This window comes from Eupeodes corollae, chromosome 3 (genome assembly GCF_945859685.1).
Source record: "Eupeodes corollae chromosome 3, idEupCoro1.1, whole genome shotgun sequence".
NCBI lineage: Eukaryota > Metazoa > Arthropoda > Insecta > Diptera > Syrphidae > Eupeodes > Eupeodes corollae.
This window is the reverse complement of record NC_079149.1, coordinates 3,375,798-3,399,581: the sequence shown is the minus strand read 5'-3', so window position 1 is coordinate 3,399,581 and position 23,784 is coordinate 3,375,798. Positions and strand designations below refer to the sequence as shown.

Here is a 23,784-nt window from a genome sequence, read left to right as displayed (position 1 = left end):
TCAAAAGTTTTGTCAGCCCTTGAGAATGGTAATGAAGTTGATGTTGTTAACACCGATTACAGCAAAGTCTTTGATAAAATATCCCATAAGATAATTTATCTAAGAGAACTTGGCTCCTACCTTGCGAATAGAACTTATAGAAACCTCTTCCGTAACTCAGTTTCCAGACCCCTACTCTTCGTCTTATGTGTTAACGATGCCTGTCTTAAATTAAAAAACTCAGACATCCTAATGTTTGCGGATGATAAGAACATTTTTAAGACTATCTTAACTCCATCTGATTCTTTATTTTTACAAAATGATCTTAATATCTTTTTTGTTTGGCGCATGCATAATTTCTTAGAGTTAAATGTAGGCAAATGTAAACAAATGACCTTTTCACGCAAACAAATCCCATCTCATAGAGTTTACAACTTCTTTTATGAAGCCGTCCACTTAGTCTGTTCTATTTGTGTAAGAAACACCTGAATTTGCATCCCATTTTTACCAATTTATTAATAAAGCTAATAGGTCTTTCGGTTTTATAAAGAGATGGTCAAACGAATTTTCCACACCTTATGTAAATAATGCGCTTTACATTTTCCTAGTCCGATCTCATCTTGAATATGCATGCCAAGTATGGTCTCCCTTTTATGAAAACCATTCACTGAGTATTGAAAATGTTCAAAGACGTTTCATTCGATTTGACTAACGTGGCCTTCCCTTGGATTAGTCATCCAACTTGCCTCCTTACGCCGATCGATTAAAATTGATAGAATTGCAACTCTTATATATCAGACGCAAGAACGCTTATATATTATGTGCACACCAATTGTAAATGGGTAATATTGATTCTCCGGCGCTCCTGAGTGATATTCATCTTAACACCAACACCTAAAAATCTGCAATCTGTCTCCTTTTTGTGTGTCTCTAAGAGCTTTTATGTGGGCCTCGAGACCATATGAATTAATGTTGAAAACTGATAACAAGAACTAAAAAAAAATTAAGTTAAGTTAAGTTTAGTTATAGCTGAATAAATAAAAACTTTCATAGAATCTTTAATCAAACCAAACCATAAAATATCGCGATAAAAGTGGCTAATTTATAGTATCTCATCAATTGCATTGATGAATCAATTTTGAATTGAATGTAAATTACGAAGGGTCTAACTCCTAAAAATTTAATTGTTTATATACGTTTAAATTAAACCAACTGCTTTCAATCGCAATTCAAAGAAAATGCTATTTTATATTTTATCAATTAAATTGCAGAGAATTCATCATGAAAAGATAAAAGAAAAAGAAAAAAGTTTTAAAAATATATCAAAATAATAAAAGTACGTATACGCTTGAGTGAACAAGTTTGCATCAAAAACGTATTATGTATTAATAACCTAAAGAATCACAAATGTTAATTTTCTCAGAGAAAATAAAAATACAATTGATACAAATTAAGAGAAATTACAAGAAATTAAACATTTTTCAACACATAGAAACTTTAAATTTGTCCAAAAGCCAGATCTTCCCGTGCTATGGCTTCTACAAAACTTTATCTTAAAATTTTATTAATATCAGTTTTCAACAAATATGGAGAATAAAACAAAAAAATAATTGATTTACCTTTTTATGTATGCCTGTAGCGTTTACAAAACAAACACCAAACAATTTAAATATTGTGCCTGTAAACAAAGGTTTTTCTTTTTACTTTCAAAAATTACAACACAATATGTCTTCCCCTAAAAAGGGTTTTTGTTTATCCTTTAACTAATTTTATACTTCCATATTATGCTCAGTAAGTAAAGATAAAAGTTTCCTGTGTATAGACTTTGTATACCTACCTATAGAACTTCATAGGATAAATACACCTTATTTTCTTAACTTATAAAAAAGATACCTAACATAAAAGGGATTTGTTAAGTAAAAACAGAATATGTATGTTTAGTTTAGTGTTGCTGGATAGAATGAGGATCCATATTCATAAAACTGTTAAAAAACAAAGAATTCTTAGAAAACATACTAGAAGGTTCAAAATAAATATAAACACACTCAAAATTATTTCCGTTTTGTTTGAATCCGGATACTAAAGGGAAATATTACTTCAAGCTCAAATAAGTTTTATAATGTACATATGTACATACATCATAATATTTAAAACAAAACAGTCAACATATTTGAATAAGAAATACAAAATAGTAAATAAAGTCAAAGCTATTCATTTTCGGAATATCTTGGGTCCGGAAGAAAACCGACACAAAGCAGCAAATCTTATTTTCCTACAAAGGATAATAATCAAATAAAATAAACCAAAACCATCTTAGAATTCTTTGATTTTCAAAAACATTTAATTTTTTGAATAAATTGACATTGTGAACTGACAGTTGACATTTGAATTTTATAAGAACAACATTGAATTCGTAGAAAACTGATATTCCAATCCAAGGTTCAAGCAACATTATGCCCCCTCTTGAAATGATTGCCTTGGCTTTAGTAAAATAAACACCCATTCTAACAAGACCTGACCTCTGTGTCTGAATAAATTGTTTATTCAGGAAAATAAAAAAGAAAACTATCGCAGAAATATGTATGTACCTATGTATGTATTTAGAAAAAAAAAGAATAGTGCCTTTGTCACATATTATAACAAAGTGTCGTTTGTATATGATGTTGATAACTTTCTCTTATATTTTATATAGGATGTGTCATAAAATACGAGCAATAAGGATCTCTTTATATTTGCACTTTATCCTTTAGGATGACAGAAACTGTTTATGGATGTACACTCTGTAGGCAACAGCAACACCCACTGCACCAAGACCCACTATCAAAGTGACAATGAATACTATGTGCAAAAAATATCATATAAGGACAGCCTGTATATATTAGATCAGAACCGTAGTAATGGGGGGGGGGTGAAGTAGAAGCATAATTTTTCAAACTAACTTTAATCCAGGAAAATAAAATATTTACTTAAAAAGCTTCATTTATACTTCTTTTACTTTCCCTAAAAATACTTTTATTTTGGACCATGGAAAAAAAGGGGTTCAAGTACCCTTTTTTAAAGATATTCACTAAAAAAACCTTCTGCAATTGAGATAAAACATACAAAGTTTCACCATTATAACGTTAACAATCTTATAGGTGACGCAACAGTCCGTTGACAATTAGGGCCTAGTGACTCACAATTCTCAACCATTCCTAGGTGCAAGTAATATTATCAGGAATGGAAGGAGCCTACAGTTTTAAGCCTAATCCGAACTACTATTTTGAGAAAACACTTTTTATGACTTCAATTCTCCGCAAGATGCAGTACCCGTTAAAAAAAAACTTCTCATGGCACGTTCAGGTATCAAACCCAAGACCTCAGGCATGACAGTCCAACAGACATTTGTTATAGATTTCAATTAATTGATTTAAGGGGCTATGTACCACTTAGTTTGATCTACTAAAATTAGAATAAAATGGTTTCGGTAGTCTTATACATAAACAACTAAAACTAAAGTTTAAACTACGAATAATTGATATTTTTGAAATTATTCCATTTTTTATTTCAAAAATAAAACAAAATTGCAAGAACTTCCTATGAGAACAAAGGTTTAAGAAAGCCTTTGTGAGTAAGGCGGTAATATATGAATACCATGAAACCACGGAAGGGATCGTAGACAGAAACACACACACTTTTTCTAGTTGGCTTCAAGTCTTATGGATTGTACAGCGTAGTAAGGAGACTGTACAGGCATATTCCAGGACTGGTCTCACAAATGAAACAAAAAGTAATTTTAAAACATATGGATCACAGAAATAACGACCAAATCTCTTAATGAAACCCAAAACTCTATTTGGTATTTTAACTATTAAGTTAATTTTATGTTTATTAAATGTTAGTTAAGAATCTAAGACAACATTGAAGTCAGAAAATACAAACACTGTACTGTACTTAGAGGATAAGAATCAAACACGTAATTAAAGACGATTATAACTTTTTTGGCTGTAAAACTCATGGTCTTACATTGCTCCATTCCCTGAATAATATTGAGTCTTCTTGCAGGAGAAGACAGGTGTAGTATTGAATTTTTTGAAATTTTTAATGTCAACAGCATACTCTTATATTAAGTCAGATGAATTTTGTATGATCGAAACCAAATTATTTATAAACAAAACAAATAGAATAGGACCAAGATGGCTACCCTGAGGGACACCAGAATTCACAACAAATAAATTTGAGCACTCATTACAAAGTTTAACACTATAACATCTATCTTAAAAATATGAGGAGACCCAGTTTATGAAATAGTCGTTAAGATCTTGCTGTGCTAGTTTTAAAAGTAATGTTTTATGAAACAATTTGTCAAGGGCCTTGCTGAAATCAGTAATCTATACAATCTACTTGTTCACGTTTTTCAAAAAATCTAAACAAAAGGACGTAAAATGCAAGTTTCCTTACTTTAATCTTTATGAAAAATAAGGTTTGGACCACTTTAACTCAAAAACTAATTCACTTACAATGGTCATGTTATCTTTTAAAAAATGATTGCTGTCCGAAGTTTGTTTTCAATCTTTTTTAAAAAAAATTAACTTCTTGGGAGATATTAAATAATAGTATTCTTCCTTGCCGGTACTACTCTGAAACGACCTCATCGGCACACCACCACCCGATGGTCCAAATGTGCGGAGTTATCTCATCCTTTAGATCTTGAATTGTTGTTGCTCAACCACGTGAAATAACACTTTTTAGAAAAAATATAGCCCGTCAATGCAAATGGTATACATTTAACACCACCCTTCATAATAAACGCAAACTCAGGTTAATTTTTGTAGGAGGTGTGGATATTGGAATTGAATAAGACCTCTGTCGAGACAGTCCTACTAACAAACCATCACACCACCCGGTCCAAAATAAGAAGAATTTTTAAGGAGTTTATTGGATTTAGATATGATTCCCTTCACTAAAATTCAGCTTTGTAAGAATTTTTCAAAGTAAGCCCATTTTCATATCTAATTTTCCTATAGTAATTTTTATTCCTTTGAAAGTAACGCGGGTCTATGTAGACTTAATTTTTTTTAAGCTACGCTCCTGACACTGATATTTGTATATGTGCTAACATTTTCATTTAGAAATTATTCCAAAACATACAAAATAGAGAGTTTATCCTTAAGTCAGGATGAAAAGCACATTGGCTGATGGCGCTCATCCTCATCTATCTATATTTTCTTGAATTTATTTAATATTATCATCCCCGATGGAGTTAAGCCCTTTTGATGAGAATTTTACTACGAAAAAGTATAATTTATGCATTGACAGAGTGACAATGGAAAACTGTTTATATTTTTGTTTTTTGTTTTTGTTGTTGGTTGTTTGTTTTGTCCATGTTTTTGTTTTTTCTGCTGTTTCTTATAAAGGTCGAATATACATATGCATATATCCTGTGTTAAAAGACAAAGGACGAACGAGTGAGAGCAAGCAGAGCTGGAGAAAGTAGGTACCTACCCTAATTACCATCTTTGGTATAAAATATCTCGAATGTCCTTATTATGCAAGCTGTCGCAAAAGTTATTCTCTTGAAATATTCTTCTTGGTTCTTTGTCTTTGGGAAAAGTTTAAAATGAAAATTACCATTAAAATAAATGCGAAAAGGAGCAAAGATACACATATCCATCTATATGTATATAAGTACACACTAAAAGAAGAAGAAGTAGAAAATGAAGATTAAGAAAGTTTACTTACAAGCTTATGCCCTCTCATAATACGACTAAAAAGGATGCTAAAATGTTGATGACCAAAAATTTTTATAAGATCAAGGCTGATGTAGAGGGGTGAATATATATATAAGTGAATATAAGCTTAACGATGGGCATTGAATAGATACCTACACATATATATACAATTTTAAATATTAAACTTTGCAAATGGTTTTGCTATAAAATTAGAAACTGCTTAAGGACCAACGGATTTTGTAGGCTGCTTAAACTTAATTGCAATATTTTTCGGATCAAAAATATTCAAAGGATATGTGTTCATGAGTTGGACTTTTCTGAGGCCTTCTGTAAAAATTAGTTTGTATTAATTGAAATTTTATTATAAAGAAATTTAGCCTAGTCCCAATTACAAATAGATTAGATTTTTTAGATTTAGATTGGTTTTATTATTTTTTCAATGATTAAATTCCTAATTTACAAAAACATAAAAGCATGGCATTTTGCCGTCTGCCTAGTTGACAAAACATGAAAATTTCACATAATATGAAAATTTGCTTTTGAGCAATAATTCGTATGTATTTTTGCAAAATATATTTATAAAAAAAAAAAAAAAAATTAGTTTATCTTAGAAGCTTTCATTTATGATTTTGTTTCTGTAGAGAAGAGCTAGCCTGCAGTATTTGTATAATTTTTGTATATCCATATTGTTAAGCAGTTGTATAATTTGGCTTTGTGTCAACATGTCACTTCCGAATACATCCCTTCTGATTTCTCTTAAGATCGGACATTTACCCATAAAGTGAAAATTATCTTCTCTTTCACCTAAGTTGCACAAAGAGCACACAATGGGTAAATCATCTCTATGAGGTATGTAGTTCAGTGGCATAAGTTCGCTCCGCAGTTTTACCATCATTGAAATCTCGGCTGTACTATTGTCATCCCTAAAATAATTTTTCTCCTCCAGGTTATGATTCAATTGGCTATATAGTTGTCTATAGATAGATCCTGTTGCCTCATTTATATATTTATCACGATGTTTTAAGTCCACTGCAGCAATGAGTTGATAAAGCGAAGTTTCTAATTCTTCACTGCACAGGTTTAAGACTATCCCACATTCTGAAGCAAGTTCCAACCAATCAGCGCACCAACTTGTCTTTGTCCTTATGACTTCAAGAGCTACTATTTTAGGTAGTCGATTATCATCCATCTTCAAGACTTTCGTGACATAATCCACTTGCATTTTTAATGTTCGAATGAACAATGGCGAGATTCCTGTTTCTAACATGATAACGTAGTTAGGTGTGCTACGCGGAAGCTGGAAGATTCTTTTGCAGTAGTATCGTAGAAGATTTTCCACCGTATCGTACTGCCTTGTACCCCATGTCTGAGCTGCGTAGAAAAGGATTGATGCTGATATCGCTTCAAATAATTTGAATTTACTGCTGTGTGCTATACTTTTGTTATGAAAGCATCTATTCCATGTAGCACTGATTGCACATTTTGCCTTCATTAATTTTTCCTTCAGATGTTTTTCCATACTCAGGTTTTGCGTGAAAATAACTCCTAGATATTTGAATTCCGTTACAACCTCTATATTTTCTCCATTATAATGCCATTTTTCGTTTGCACATTTGCGGCCTCTTCCACTCTTGAATATTAAAATCTTGGATTTGTCAAGGTTAACTATCAGATTCCAAACCCGACAGTATTCGAATAATCGGTTAATCATCAACTGCAATGATTCAGAAGAGGCTGCCAACAGAACAATATCGTCTGCAAACATCAATAGTTTTATTATCATCCCCGCGTACTCTACTCCACATGGCAGAATGTCAACCAGATCATCAATGAACAATGCGAACATGCTTGGGCTCAATGTACAACCTTGCCTGACTCCCGATTGTGTTTTGAATTCTTCCGAAAGCGCTTCACCATTCCATACTTTACTTGTTGTGTCGTCGTAGAGATTCTGTATGACTCTTCCAAACTTGCATGACATACCTTTACTATATAGCTTATAAAATAGAGCCTTTCTATCGATCATATCGAAAGCAGCTCTAAAATCGACGAAGAAGGCATATAGCTTCTTTTTCTTGCGAAGGAATGTTTCAGCCATACATCTAAGGGTAAAAATATGATCGATCGTTGAATATCCACTTCTAAATCCTGCCTGGTACTCCTGCAGTAGTTTGTCGCTATCAATCCATTCGTTGAATCGTTTCTGTAGTATTAGTGTAAATATCTTGTATGAAGCATTTAGGAACGATATACCTCTGTAATTAGCTGGTTCAGCCATGTTTCCTTTCTTGTGAATCGGAAAAATAATCGATTCTTTGAATTCATTTGGTATAGTCCCGGTTTCCATGATATTGTTAAATATGAAAGTTAGCCTTGTGAGTAGTTCTGGTGTCCCATACTTATAAAATTCAGCTGATATGCCATTCGAACCTGCAGCTATTCCATCTTTAAGCTTTGTTACAGCTGATATTACTTCTTGGTAACTAATTGTAGCATCAAGAACACCACATTCATAGGCTGGTATAGCGTATTCCACCGAAGGTGTCTCATGTACTGGATTCAACAGTTTCTCAAAGTGAGCTGCCAGAAGGTTTGGACTCAAGTTCGTTTGGATTGAAAACCGTTTGCCATTCAGCTGTCTTGCCAAGTTCCAAAAATCTTTTGAGTTTTTGCATAGCGCTAATCGTCTTGATTCAGCTTCGTAGAAAACAGCCTTTTTTTTATTACATATTTCTTTGTACGCCTTATTAGCCATCAAATACTGGTGTCTGAAATAGTCCTCATTTGAGGTCCTATACGCTCTTAACCAGCCAAACGATAATTTTCTGTATTTTTTACAGTCGGCATCATACCATGGTGCTGAAGAGTTTCGCTGAGTGTTGGTGTTAACTGTGTAGTAAGATGCTTTGATTATCTCTTCTATCTGAGGTAAATCGTAAGTTCTTTGGCATATCAGTGCATTATTTAATCTCATTTAATCAATTACAAATATAATTGTATTTATACAATTAGAAATATTCTGATATCCTTATATCACATTATTTGAGGTTTTATAGTTAAGGTTTTGAGTACTTAAATATAAAATTAAATCAACCATTCTATTTTTTGTTTCTAATAATATTAAATAAATGTTAAGTTGACATAATGAGGCGTGACCTAAAAAGGCAAAGCCGCAAAATTTTAAAACGATTTTGTAAAATTTTAAATCCAGTTAAGTTTTTAACTTTTCATATTTTAACTTCTTCTTCTTCTTCATATCATAACTTCTTAGTTTCTGACTTTCATTAAAAAATTATAAATTAACTAAAAATAAATGTCTGGGTTAAGTAATGTGTTTTCATTTTAACTATAATAATAACAAGTTTGACTTTCTATTTTAAATCTGGAGACAAATGTTAAAATAATGAAAACTAACTAGCAAAATTCATTGTCCCGGGCTTACAGAAAACTTTCACGGAAATTGGGAATGTACGCTCATTATTTATCATTCCTCAAACGTAAGATGCCTACTTACATAATTTTTTCTCCGGCAAAAACTTTTAAAGATTCGAAATTTACTTTTCAACCATACCAACTTCTCTAGATGTAAATGTGTGTTTATGTAATATTGATTGAAGTTAGGTCCTTCGCCAAAAACCATATCGCCACAATCGTAAAATGTCATAAAGTCCAAAATTGGTCACAAAATTTAAAAAGAAGATCGTTAGAAAACCAAAATCCAATGTGGCAACGCCCAAATAAAGTTTTTATAAAAGAACGCATAAATTGTTAGTTGTCATTTTGCCCAAAAGAGTTTTTAATTTTGAATTTGGGTTTTATGACCTAGAGTTTGGCATTTCTGACATTTATTTTGAGCATAAGGACGGTTATGATTTCCATCGTTTCTTATGTCTTATCACCTAACTACATATGACCCAAAACATAAAAAGAGGCTGGGATGCGACCCACACTGATAATTCAAATTATTAACAATATTTTTCATATAAAGAAATAGTTTAGTTTGAAAATATAGTTTTGTTAAATAGATTTTTAGTCGAAATATTTTAAATATATTACAAAAATTATCAATTTGATTTTTTTTAATTTTACCAGATGTTGAAAAAGCTATTTTTCGTTGCACAAAAATTGTTTTGGAGATAACATTATTTTGTATTCGTAAAATTTTCAAGGTGAAAATTTTTTAAATTTAATTTTTTTAAATTAGTTAATAGGATTTTTTTCAAAAAATATATTTAATTGGTATCATGTTACAATATATTATATAAAATTGAATACAAGTCTCTAGCATTTTTGGCTTGTGAGATATTTAGGGTTAACCAGAAATTTCACCTTTTTTTAAAAGCTATGGTAAAAAAATCGCCCACGCTCTCAAGAAAATTGAGAGCCCTTTCTGCACCTTTCTGCCTTATTATCTGTATAACAAAATTCATTTGAAATCGATATCTCTACTGGTTCTTGAGCTATGGACGACGAAAAAACGTCGCGAATGTACGGACGTACGAACGTACGTACACACGCACGCACAGTCATCTATCTAAAAATCTTTTAGTTCGACTCTAGGGACCTTGAAACGTCGAGAAATGTCAAAATTTTCAATTTGAAAAATCGGTCCCATTCCAATAACTTCCTATGAGAAGTTAAAAATCCAAATCATAAAAAGACTTAAGTACTTTGTACAAAATATCACTAAAAAAACGTCTCAAAGCCCAAATAAAATGTCACATCACCCAAAACAACTTTCAATGTCATAAAGCCCAAATTTCGAAACGTCATAATGTCCAAAAGATTTTGGTTGGTTAGGCTTTAAAATGAGGCAAATTGCGAACTGCAACCCCCTGCTTGGACTCTCTTTAGGATTTGGGTTTTTTTTTTGGATTTAAAGAAACTTAGCCTTGCCTACCCCGAATCCTTTAGTCAGCCCAAGCAAGGGGGTAACATTTCACTGTTAAGACAACAAACGATATAGTTCTGGGTGCTGGCACTGTAAGCAAGCAAACCATTTTTGTGTGCTCTGACATATTTTTCGTTTAATGTCTGCGTTTTGAAGATAAAATTTGAAATTCCAAGTGTCGTAGTTCCCAAAATATTAAAAACAATTTGTCAGAATACCCAAATGTTGAAACAATTGACATCTTTTGGGCGATATGCCAATAAGTAATTTGGGCGATATTATGTTTTAAAATTGATCTGGGCAATATGGCATTAGTTTTAGGCTTTTTGGCATTTTCTTCTAAAATGTTTTATTGGGCAATAAGTCCCTATGCTTCATTTAATTTAGAATGTCATAAGACTCAAATAAGTTTTAACGTCCAAATTTTCGGTAATATTGCCCAAATCGTACAACATCAAAATTTTAATAAAATTGTTTGGGCCCTGTGACATTTTTAATTTGGACGATATGGTATTGGGCAAAAAAACCTACCGCCTATTGATTTGGCCAAAATAATTATGGTCAATAGTTGAAATCTGACTTTAGAGATGCCTCGCCAAGCTCCAACAAAATGGTCTCCTCAGACTTTTATCATCACCTCGTTCCTGTCCCTAAAACACTCTCTTGGTTTTCAAAAAAGTTAACGACCGTTAAGCGATTAGATATTTTTAAACATAATCTATTAAAATTAAAATGTTCAACTTTACACTTTGGACGTATTTAAAGGGCAATTTAAAAGTAAAAACCTTTGTTCTCTAAAAAGGGTTAAGTGGGAAAGTATTCCACTTATATTCATTAAAAATCATTATTTGCACACGACAAAGTTCACAGAATGAAATAATTTTCGTGACATATGCACAAGAGTATGCGAAAGCACTTCCAAGGAAAAGAAACAAGAGTAAAAAGGATGAGCTAAAAAGAAAAGAAAACTAAAAAATAAGTATAGCAACCATAAAAAGTCCTTGTACATGGAGGACATTGCATAGAAAAATACTAATTGTATGAGTACAAGTACAAAAGGTCAACAACTATTATTATGATGGCAAACAATGAAGAAATGTTTATAGCTGTAGGGCAGGGGCATAGTTTCATAACAAAGGCATTCCATCCTTCTAAAACTGCACCAGGTACGAGTAGACTATACATAAGCGAGTTGTTTAAACAAATCTAAAGTGTATAAGTTATAAATCATAAATGCATCTGATCTCCTTGACTGAGTTTGAGGTTTAATTATGTTATAATAAAAATAAAAGTATTTAAGAGACTCACCTTTAGGGAGTGCTTAAATGTGGATTAGAAATGGTTACTGCTTGTTTTGTTGTTTGTTTGCTAGATTAAATTAAAATGCGAAAATAATGTTGCTCCTCGGAAAAGAATACAAAAGAATTTTTAAGTATTTAATTGAATAATTCCTAAGAGGATTTAATAAAATGTAAGAAATGAAAACAAGACAAAGAAGAAGGAGACTAATTCTTAAACAATTGCAATGGAAAAAGAACTATTATAGAAGATTAATACTTTTATATTTGGCACAAATTATGAAACTTTTAATATATAAAGGTCCATAGGCAAGAATTGTTTTTTTTTTTTTGTTTGAGGTTTATACATTCAAGGCTTTAATCAAAACTATAATAAGACAAGCAAGTCACTACCTTTGCTATTAGTTGCTTATGCTTTCAAGTGTAGTTTAAGAGCCGTGATGAAAATTAGAGGAAGGATTTTCTTGAACTTCTGAACTTTGTTCTATTGTGTGATTTCGTACAGGAGATGTTCTAATTTTATTTCAGCTCAATGGGTGTATTTTTAGCCGCATGATATGCTTCGATAGTTGTTGTCTATCGTTTGACAGTTCTGAAAATCAAAATGTTAGCTTTAAATCATGAATCTATTAACGCCAGAACAAAGCTTCTAAATTTTAAAAATAAAAGTGTTTACAAAGCTTTTAGACTTCTTAGTCCATTGTGTGGTTTTTAGTGATTAGGCTCATTTCTGGTTAAATTGTAGTAAGTAAAAAAGCTATTAAAGAAGCACTATTTCAGTTATTAAAATTTACTTCTTGGTGCGGTCTTACAAACATTGTTTTTTATTAAGCTAATCTTATAGGTTTAAGGTTTTGTGTAAGGAGATAATCAAACTAAGTTAGACTTGTTAGATTCATCAACTGTTATCTCCAAACATATTAAAGTACATAAATAAATTAAGGAAATTAAGTAAATTTTTGCAAACTAATTGAGTTCTAAAAGTTCTCTTTAAGAACCAAAAGTTAGATAGAGGCAAAGGAAACGGAAGCAACCAATTTTAACGGAAATCATCAACAAAATTGTAAACCATTCCACATATACCACCTGTATCATGAAACTATTCCCTCGTTTAGCTTCCAATCGTATTCCTATAGAAATTGGTCGTAAGAATAGAGGTAACTAAATATACGTATGGAAACTTCCTTCAATGATTTGCTTTTCCGTCTGACTTTCAAAACGAACATTACCTTTTATGTTTTCATTTTCATTTTCATTCAATGATGATCCATTCGAAAAGGAAGACTCTTCCATTGTATCCAGGAATTTATTATACACCTCTTTCTATATCATTTTACATTGTTATTTACACCGTACCACACAAAGTATAAAAGAAGGTAAAAATACGAGAAATTTAAGATGAAAAAACAAACTATAGATTTTTGTGTTAGAAGTAAGAATTTATAAAGTGCAGAATTGGAATGTTAGAGGGAATGCATGTTGATTCTTTAAGGTTTTCAATTACCAAAAACTATTATTTGATATTCATTTGTGTTTGTTTTTTTTTTTTTTTAAACATTCTACTTTTTTACGTCTCGTGTAAATAAATACGTGAGGATAAAAGATTAAATTATTTACACCTTCTAATATAGAATTTATTTGACCTTTAAACTAATTTGTTTTCAAACTCAATTTATCTCTTTAAAATTTGATTGATTTAATTTGTTTAATATTATTCGAAGAAGGAGCACAAAATCACTAATTTTTTCAATAAATGCTGACAAAACTTCAATTTAAAAAATTTTCAAAATTCATGAATGGATATTTGAAGTGTAACTTCCAACCACTTATAGAAACTAAGTGATCACTATTAAATTTTAAATTGGTAAAAAATTCGAACCTCACCCCTACAACTTAAACCATTGGCTCAGTTCATTACAAAATTGGAAAAATAGCATTTTTTCAGCAGGTTTCTGTTAAGCGTTTATTTATTGTTCAAACAACAGACAGATTTATTTGTATTACAGTATTTTTTATTAGCAAAAAAGCCATTTTCCAATTTAAAAATTACATTTTTTAATGCTTTAGAAAGGAATGCTCCATAGAACTATTACCTTTTTTTTAATCCTCAAAACCATACGAACTGATTTAAATAATTTTTATTTGAACAAACTATTATATTGTCTAAAAGTTTAGTGAAATAATGTGAAATAAGGGTGAACCTTGCAATGAAAAATAATAAGCTGGAAATTTGTTTGTATACCTTCCCTTTGTCTTGTCCGCCTCGTAAGTTATGTACCGTCAAAAGTAGAAAAAATCGTATTTTCTTGATTTTCCCATTTCTATAGGTCTAACCCCAACAAGAAAAACAACCCCATAACATTATGCTGCCACCTCCATGCCTCACGGTTGGTGATGTGCACCGCAGATTGTAGGCCTCGCACTTTGGGCGACGAACACACTATTTTCCATCCATTCCGAATAAATGTATTTTCGTTTCGTCGCTCCAAAGCACATTCCTCCAATGCTGCTTGGCCTGAAGTGGGTCGCTTTTCATCTGATGCCTTTTTTTCAAAACAGATCCGCTTCTGGGTGTGTATTTTTCTTAGTAAGGCACCTGCCTTAAAGATCGTTCTAGAACTAACTAACGTTCGTATTTCTCGCTCCAGATTTTTTCAGGACATAAACGGATTCGTTTAAGCTTTTCTCACCAACGTAGCTTTGTCTCTTGCTCTCATTTTAGACAGACGCCCTCCGGTTTCTTCAACATTTTTGGAGTTTATAGCATTCCACACCATTCGGGCAGAGCGCCCAATGACTTTTGCTATCTCTCTCATGAATCCACCGCTGTTATTCAGAGCTCTTCCCATTTCTATGTGCCATATTTCAAAACTATTCTCACCAAAATGTTGACTTTTTCAAGATAATAACAACTTTTACGATAATGGAAATAATTTTTACTTTTATTCAAACGTTTGTATTTTTTTTGGCCCGCAAATTTTGTAGTTGCTATCTACTGAGTGCATAATATTACAAATAACTTTTTTTTACCCACAAGATAAAACGTTGAATAGATTGGCAATATAATAACCGTTACAATAACCTACCTATTTGTTAACATGTTCGCCTAACTAAAGTACAAGATACAGTATTACCTAAAAGTAAGGACCGTTGCTATTAAGTTGGCCATGGCGTATATGTCCTCGCCATTGCGTCGATTTACTTTAAATTTGGAAATCAATGTTTTAAGCCGTCAAAACGTCAGCCGTTTTTTTAAACTAGTTTAAGACTTAAAATATCAGTATTTCCCATACAAATGTTGGGGTCAAAAATCCAAACTTATTTTGGTTTCTTTTAGGGTACCTCCGTTACTTTGTTTTTAAGAATTTAATTTCAAGAATTAATGAACCGATTTCAATTTCGAAAATTTCTGCACACATTTTTATAATGTCTCAAAAATATTTAATTATCAAGAATTTTACTTTTGATTTAAAAAAAATATTAAATATTTAAAGTTATAAATAACTGAGGACTAAAAATATTTTAAGGTCAAATTCAAAAAATATATACAAAAATAATTAAAATATACGATCAAACGAATTTCAAAACAAAATTTTGAAATATAAAGGCTTTTTGATAAAACAAATGGCATCTAAATTTTTGAAATCAAAGTTTTTTTTGGGTAAATTTTAAGACTTAAATAAAGATGTTATTTAAAACCAACTCTTAAGATACATAAGTAAGTTCGTGCAACCCATGTGTGCATTATATTTTTAACATGCTCACCTAAAATGTTGAAAGTTAAAACCTTGACCTTTAAGTCGCAGAAAAATTGGAAAAACGTATTGGTCTTAAAGTCTTAAACATCAAAATGGAATGGAAAAACGAAGTTGAGTAAACCTTTCACATTCGTGATGTGCGATTAATAACAGAATCTCTAAGAAAATACGTCCGAAATCTAACTCAAGGGTAACGTAATGTGTATTCCAGGAAGTGCCAAAATTACGAATGCATTGTTTAAAGGTAAGAGGGGGAGAGGGGGAATGAAAATGACTAATTCAACCGAAATATGGGTACTTATATGGGTACTTATATATTGTTCCAGTTTGTGTCATAATTCTATAGCCTGTCATTTTCAAATCTAATGTTTGGATTCTGTTCAAAATACTTAACACTTATATACGTTGAAATTAAGTGAAGAAAGAAACTTGTTTCCTTTTGTTGTTTAATAATTCCTTTCTTATTTTATAACGTAGCTTCATTCTTAAATTTTCAAATTTGGGATACCCTTACATGTATTTCTACTATAAAGCTCTAAAACATCAAGTCATAGCCATTTATTGTAACTCAATTTAGTTTTTGCAAATTCTACGTCTTTGATAAATTTAAACTTATTAATAACGATTTTCCAACTTAAGTCGTGTACTATAATCTAAAAAATTTCCATTATTCCATTACAGTTCATAAATCGTGAAGAACCATAGTCGACCGACCCGAAACCGACTACTCAGCAGTCATCACCATCATGATGTCGTCCTTTAAGCAATATTAGAAAACAACTCTATATACATCACTTAAAACGTAGATAGTAAATACATTAAATTTGATACTTTCATCAAATTTGTGCAAATTGTATCAGCTTGTTATTAAATTTTGGAACCACCGTATACTTCACCATCTCATCATCATCATCGGACAGACAACCTTCAGGATAGCAGCAGTAGCTCAGCATCCCAAAAACAATTGGGACTTTGATTAAAGACACCAAAGTGACATTTAATTTACCCAAAATCCCTAAACAAAAGCAAAATCCCTCTTACAGCACAAAATGGCTGTCCCTGTCGAGGAGGGCATCCTGAACGCCCTCCGGGGTGTAACAACTGAATCAACACGCCTGCCCCAGCCATTGCTCATCAAAGTCTATGTGTCCAGTTTGAAGGACGGTAAGTTCGTTTCTATTTTTTCCTTTTAATTTTACTCGAATTGATGAAGAGTGTTCTCTTGTTGTTGGCCATCATCAGAGATGGCCAATATAATTACTATTTGACTTTTTATTTTTCTTATTTTATTTTTTCACTATACGGACATTGTTTCCGTAATTTTTGTGTTCTTGTTGCTGTGTACATATCAATAAGATTTTAATCGTTTTCTTATTTTTATTTGCTATTTGTTGAGAAAGAATGTAATTAATTCTTCATTCGATAGAGAAGTTTACATTTTATCATTGCAACACGTACTTATTGATACGTCATCGTCATGACTTTCAATTTATATATCACCCAACAGAATTCATCGAGGAACGTCGTATGCTGCTGGAGCTGGTGGGCCCTGAGCTACAATCGATGTATGATGACCGACAAATTGAGGTATTAAATTTCTATTTCCAATTCACTACATTAAACGTATATGCACTAATTTAATGGAAACACATAAAGATACATTTATTATTAAAATTTTCTCAAATCGATGTTCGAATTCTATATTAGAACACAGGAGCCATTTAAAGCGATATTTTATGTCATTCAGAAAACGTATTTAGGCTGTAAACGTAATTTCCTATTAGGTGGTGTTTACATGTCTTGCTCTTTATCTCAAATCGATGAATGAAAAAATAAATAAGTTTGTAGGTGATTAGTTCATCGCTAGAAAACAAAAGTGACATGTGCCAAAAATTAATTTTTTTTTTCAACTATCAATGCCCAAATTATTTTAAAATAAAAAACCTAACAAAATGACACAACCAATATAACATCAATCATTTTAAATTAGATAAATCAGAATCTATTTAAAATTAAAAAAAATGCTCATCAATTTCACTTTACTTTTCAAGCAACTAACTGTCATATATTATTTTCAATTAATTTCTGTCAGAATATTACCACATGATTTTTAAGAGATTTCGGTTTGACATTTTATACAAAAATCAATTGAACTTATCAGTTGAGATTTATTCTGTATTTTTAAAAATAAATCTTCAAGTGGTTGTGGTGTTTTACGAAGAATCAAAGAAAAGGTTAATTTTTAACCTTTTCCCTCGAAATAAACACAAATGTAAAATAATGTAAAGGGTAAACAAATTCCGAGAAATTAGTTGGGTATTGAAATTCAATTAAAGTAAAACATTAAACAAAAACCAATTACTTGACGTTAAAATATTTAATGTTAATGAATGAAACGAATCTAAAGTAAGGAACTGTGTTAAATGTCCGGATATCAATTAGTGCCCTTCATTACTGATGTCAAGACATCTTTGGGATCATTTAAAAACGGTTTCACAAAATTAAAATTTTTGTATCGGGTGTTTTTCAAGGAGCTTGATAATTTCAAATAGTAACACAAGACAGAAATATTAATGAAATGGATTTTTCATATTATAATCCAATTTTTCACTACTTTTTCCAATAATTCTGAGAAATGCTTCAAAAGTTTGTGCAATTTAAGCCAAACATTATAGATGCTCCCATAAAAAGGTGTTAAGTCTTACGAACTAATGGGTCAGTTAACAGGATAACTTTTAAAAGAAATAAAGTTACCACCAAATTCACTTGGCAATAACTTTATGGTATGCTGTACAAAAAGTTGCACCGTCTTCACTAAACAAATTTCCTCAAAATGTTCCTCGAAATTTATAGTAACTGCAGCTTATTCCACATTTCGAAAGATATAAGAATGATGCTACCAGCACCACCAGCGTGTAAGCCGCAGGAAACGGTCAGTTCGAATGTTGACTCGTTCCTGGCTTGAGGATTGTCTATTTCCTTGTACGGTAATTATACTTTTTCACGAAGATATTTAACCAGAAATTACTTTTATGACTTAGCACCTTAAAATTGACAAAAATTCTCTATGAGCTTTGCGAACAGATTTATTTGTTCGTATTATAACTTTTCACAATGTTGAAGCATTGTTCTGACGTTAAGCGATTCGAAAATGGTTTATGATTTCAAAACTTACTGAACAAAACTGTTGACATCCTCCACTGTCAAATCACAACCAAAAACCATTGAAACTTCTGATGCAGCTAAAAAAACACCCTATTTTATATATTTTGCTGAAATATATTTTTGAATAAATGTAAGTAAACAATCTGTATTGAGATACAATTTTAGTTCTGTTAAAAAAGATAAATTTTCATGGTTTCTAAGCTAACCATGTCATGATAAATGCCTGGAGATTCTGATCTCCAGGCATTTATCATGACATTCTTACGCCACGGGCTGCTTAAACATTCTTTGCATAGACACAAAACACAAAAACTCCCGAGAACACATTTCTGTCAGAATCATAAACACAAGTCACTTACTTTTTGATGAGATGACATTCATGAATTTCTGGAAACTTAAAAACACAAAATGTATGTAGATGAAGATGAACTTTTCCTTCTAAGCAATGAAAGACATGACATTGGAAGTTAATGAACGAAAGTGTTTTGAAAATGTTCCCAAAAATTGTGTTAAATTTTCGTTTCAATATATTAAACATTCTTATAAGAAAAATTCAAAATGTGGATAAAGTTATATTTGGCAGAGATAATCAAGCTGAACTTTTAGACTTGCTTAAAACTTATTTTCTAATGATGAAGAATGATGTCATATATAAAATGGCTTTTCTTTAAGTTAACTTAATTCTTTTTTAAGTCTTCAACTTCTAAAGACATCATTTATCATCATGGTTTATTCTATTTAATCCTACCTCCCCCCTCCTCCATTCTGCTATTAAGATAAAAAGAATATAAGAAAAAAATATCTTGGTAAATTTAAATTTGAATTTAAATATTTTTCTTCTTCTCTTTTTTCTTTGAATCTCTCCAAACTCATGATATAGATTGAAATTGTCGATATGCACTTTGGAACTGGGCCTCCGGACGTAATTGCCTTGGAACAGGATCCATATTTAATTCACGATTACCTTGACGAAATCGAAACTTGTCATCGTGTTTCGAAAAGTGTGTTTTTTATTGTAAGTTAATGTTATGGATGACAGGATGTCTTTATCAGTGTGTTTTTTGGTCTTGGTTTTGGTTTTGCCTTTATCTTGTTTTATTTATTTTTCTGACAGGCCCTTGTTGGGGAAAGTATTGGAAAAATGTGGCTTCCCACACACATAGATGCTGACATTTTTTCAACCATCTCTAGTAGCTGTATAGCTGAAGATGAAAGAATTCTATTGAACAAATGGTATTTATTGAGCAGTAATAAAGTCAACGGCAGCACCAATAACAACTGTTATAGACTTAAAGAAGACTATCGGTAAGTATAAGGACCACCACCGTTTATGGAGTTAGATCCTTTTTTATTTCATTAAATCTTACATAAGTGTGACATTCCGTTTTTCAAAAGAAGATAGATAAATGTATTTTTAACGAACATATTACGAGCCTTTAATTGAGATCCTGGACTTTAAGAGCACAACGCAGGCATAACATAGATATACGAGTATATGAATTTGTCAATAAAGGAAAGATGTGAAGGATTCTTTCTGGCTAAGAATGTTTAAATGTTTTGTAACTACTGATGTCTTCATATGATATGAATTAATAAATAAGTTACACAAAAGAATGACAAAGACATAGGACAATTTATTTTCTATGATGTTTAGATCTGGATAACATTCTTTTAAATTGAAAATGTTACGAGGAAATTTAAAAATCATTTTGTTTTCTTATATTTAAACCAAAATGAACTTTCCTACGCAATAACATATCAAAGCTTCTTAGTTTTGTTCACAAGACGTTTGATTGATTTCTTTAAGATAGTCTTACATTAAAATCGACAAAAATGTTCCTATTAATTCAAATATTTTAAAACAGTTCTATGCCAATTGTTATTCTTGCTTATTTAATTATAAGCAGGGATAAAATTTTACTAACTTTGGTTTATTTTTTGTTAACCGGAAGCGAATTTTGACAAACATGTTTCAAGGCCTGGTGATTGCAATACTTTGCCTTTCTTTGCCTTTTTATACCATAATCGCCTTTTTTCGCCATTGTTGCCATTGTTGCCTTTTTTGCTTTTATATTAAATTTTGTTAAGAAATATCTAATAATAGGTTTTGCATTAAAAGAAATGCGAACATTTTCGCATACCGTTTAGCATCTTTAGTTGAGAAACTAGCTTTTTGCCGATTCGATGCGATTTTTGTGGCCCGATGATCCTAAGAGAGAAAAGGTTTTGTTGTTAGTAACAGACGGTTTACCGTGTATGAAGAAGAGTGGCAAAAATCTACAAGGATTGTACTCGAAAGTAGTTTACGTAACTTTCGTCACTCAAGATGTAAGCAAAGTTTGTCAAACTTGAAAAAAGTATTTCTAAAGAGTCCATCTCGGATTTTTTTTTTTTAAGGATATGGAACCTGAATTTCCACTGCCATTTTAAACTGTTTTTTTTTTTGAAACTGAATTTTAAATCGTATTTTTGAATTAACATTTGAACTAGATCAAAAATCAGGTATATTTGAGAGTCTGTATCTTCTTATTATAAGCTAACAATATTCTTATCAATGAACATCAATTGGCGAAGTGCTGCCTGTTTTGAAAGGTATTGAAGAAAATTTACAAAAAAAGCAAAAGGCCCATTGTAGAGGACGCCTTGAAGAAGTCAACTGCCATTTTCAATGGAAACACAGTACGATACGTTGACTTAAGACCAACATTTATGTTAAATGTATCCTCTTCCGACTTTTTAATGGAATATTATTGAACACAATTACCGAAAAGAAGTTTTACCTTTATTTCTGCCTTTATTTTTCTTTAGCTGCACACCAAGAATGTGAGATGCTTTAAAAACTTGTTTTTTTTTAAGTTTATGAGAATACAAATTAGAGACGAGAAAAAAAGCCACTATAATAGTTTTCTGAATCTTTCAAATCAGTTTTCGATACAAAAAAATGCCCTGATAACGACTTTGCATTCACAATATCCAGAGATTTAAAAAAAAAAATGATTCAAAGAATTTAATTTCTAACTGCTTATTATTCTATTATTGAGTTTCTTCAAAACCAGTTTTACGAAAATATTAAATTCAAAAATGGTTTTGGGTTTATTTTTTTAGCAATTGGATTTTCATTTCAATAAAGTTATTCTTATTCAAACACTATTTTGATTGAATTGACATCTATGTGTATCAAATATTTGACAAAAATTAAGCCTCAAAACCGCTTGAAACCTAGTTTTGTCGTTAAACTAGTTTTGAGCAAACTGAATAATATGGGCCTAAGATTTTCTAGATGTTTAGTATTTCGACAGATGGACACGGAACTCCCAATATGTAAAACTTGAGCATCATAAATGATTCGAAACTAACTACATTCAATGCTTCTAGAGAGTGTTTTTTTTGGGAAAAAACCTTGAGATGATAGGAACTGTATGGCAAGTTTTGCATTCGTAAAAAATTTCGAACTCGAGATTTTAATCAAATATGATATTACGATTTTAGAGAAGTGGGTCCCGCGATTCCGTCCCGTCTGTTTTGTCTGTCTGTCCACACTCCTATAGCCCAAACCATTGGGTAGATTGATTATAAACTTGGAAGTTCAGGTTTTGAGCAGATTCGCATTAGGCGTTTTTTTAAAATAAAATTTGCTCAAAAATTTTATTTTACAACTTGGCTTCTTTTAATAAAAATAAGATCTTATATTTCCTTAACAATATTTGATTATCAAAAGTGCAATTTTTTATTGTTTGGATTTCTAAAAAAAATATTGATTTTTTTTCAAAATTTATGTTTTAGACACCTACCTACACAACCAATAGGCGATCGCTTTACAATTTAAACATACATGTTCTGCCTTTTTCATATCTTCTGATAATTTATTTTCAATCCTGGTTCTTCTAATTTTAAACTTAAATAAAGCTGTCCAAAGGAAAAGGCTTTGAACGAACTAGTTGAATACATACATTCATTTCCGGGATGTCCTAGGATGAGCTTTGTCTTGAGATGAATCGCGTGTTTTTTTTGACAAGTCAAATGGCATTTATATCTTTGAAGACTTATTTTACAGGCATATTTTTAACTCTTATACTTTTTAAACAGACTAGTGACAGTTCGTTTGACCCAGTCGTGCATTTTGTTTTAATTGGCCTTTATTCGAAAAATCATCTTTTGGTATTATATAAACCACCACGACTGTGTCAGACGTATTTTAATCTAGAGCTCCAATTTTCGATGGTTTTTTGAAACAATTGTGACCAAAACACGGCGAACTTTTATGCCCAATAGTTTCGGGCTTTTCTGCCTTTAAACTAAATATGATTCATATCGCTAAACATAGTTCGCTTTTTTCTTATTTCGAATAGAACCACGATTTTAAAAATAATTGTCCACAATTTGCAAGCGTTGTTTATACTCAAGTCTATTCATGTTGAAATTTCAAGCCAAATTAAGAAATTAAGAAGAAACCCATATTGACACTTGACAAAATTGCAATCAGTAAAAATAGTATTGACAGCTTAAAGTTCTATAGCTATAAAAAAAACACACATCATTTCAATAGGAGTTCCCCATTTTAAACATAATTTTTGTCCAAACAGTTAATATACAAATTTCTTAAAACACAACCTTGAGATTCAGTTCTATTTCTTTCGGATTAACTGAAGGTATTTGAGAGCAGAAGTTAGTAGACAAGATGCATTTTATAAAATACTATTTTTAAATGAAATCATCCAATTCCCACTCAATTCCTGTTTTAGCATTAAATTCATACTTACGAATGTATTTAAAATTCTTCTCCAATTGAACTTACATATCAAAACCAAATTGACCATTTTAAATATTAATTTTTACAACGATCCTTTGTCATCTTTGACCCATTTCCTTTTTCAGAAGTTTGAAAGTTTTCTGTCATCTTAAACCCAGGTCCTAACATAAATTTTCCATCTTATAAAGTTTGAAGGACTGTTATTATATTTGTACGTTTTTATTTCTACCTC

At 31.2% G+C, this 23,784-nt stretch overlaps 1 protein-coding gene across 6 annotated transcripts in view; it reads left to right on the top strand.

Moving 5' to 3' along the window:
* The window catches only part of LOC129949920 (protein qui-1), a 169,069-nt gene that overhangs the window by 68,132 nt on the left and 77,153 nt on the right, over positions 1-23,784 (top strand). For all 6 annotated transcript variants that reach the window (XM_056061646.1, XM_056061645.1, XM_056061642.1 and 3 more), the window contains exons 3-6: positions 16,319-16,801; positions 17,145-17,224; positions 19,683-19,817; positions 19,917-20,107. In XM_056061646.1, coding sequence (XP_055917621.1) covers positions 16,687-16,801; positions 17,145-17,224; positions 19,683-19,817; positions 19,917-20,107 — 521 coding nt within the window. In that variant the 5' untranslated portion in view covers positions 16,319-16,686. The remainder of the gene's footprint in view (positions 1-16,318; positions 16,802-17,144; positions 17,225-19,682; positions 19,818-19,916; positions 20,108-23,784) is intronic.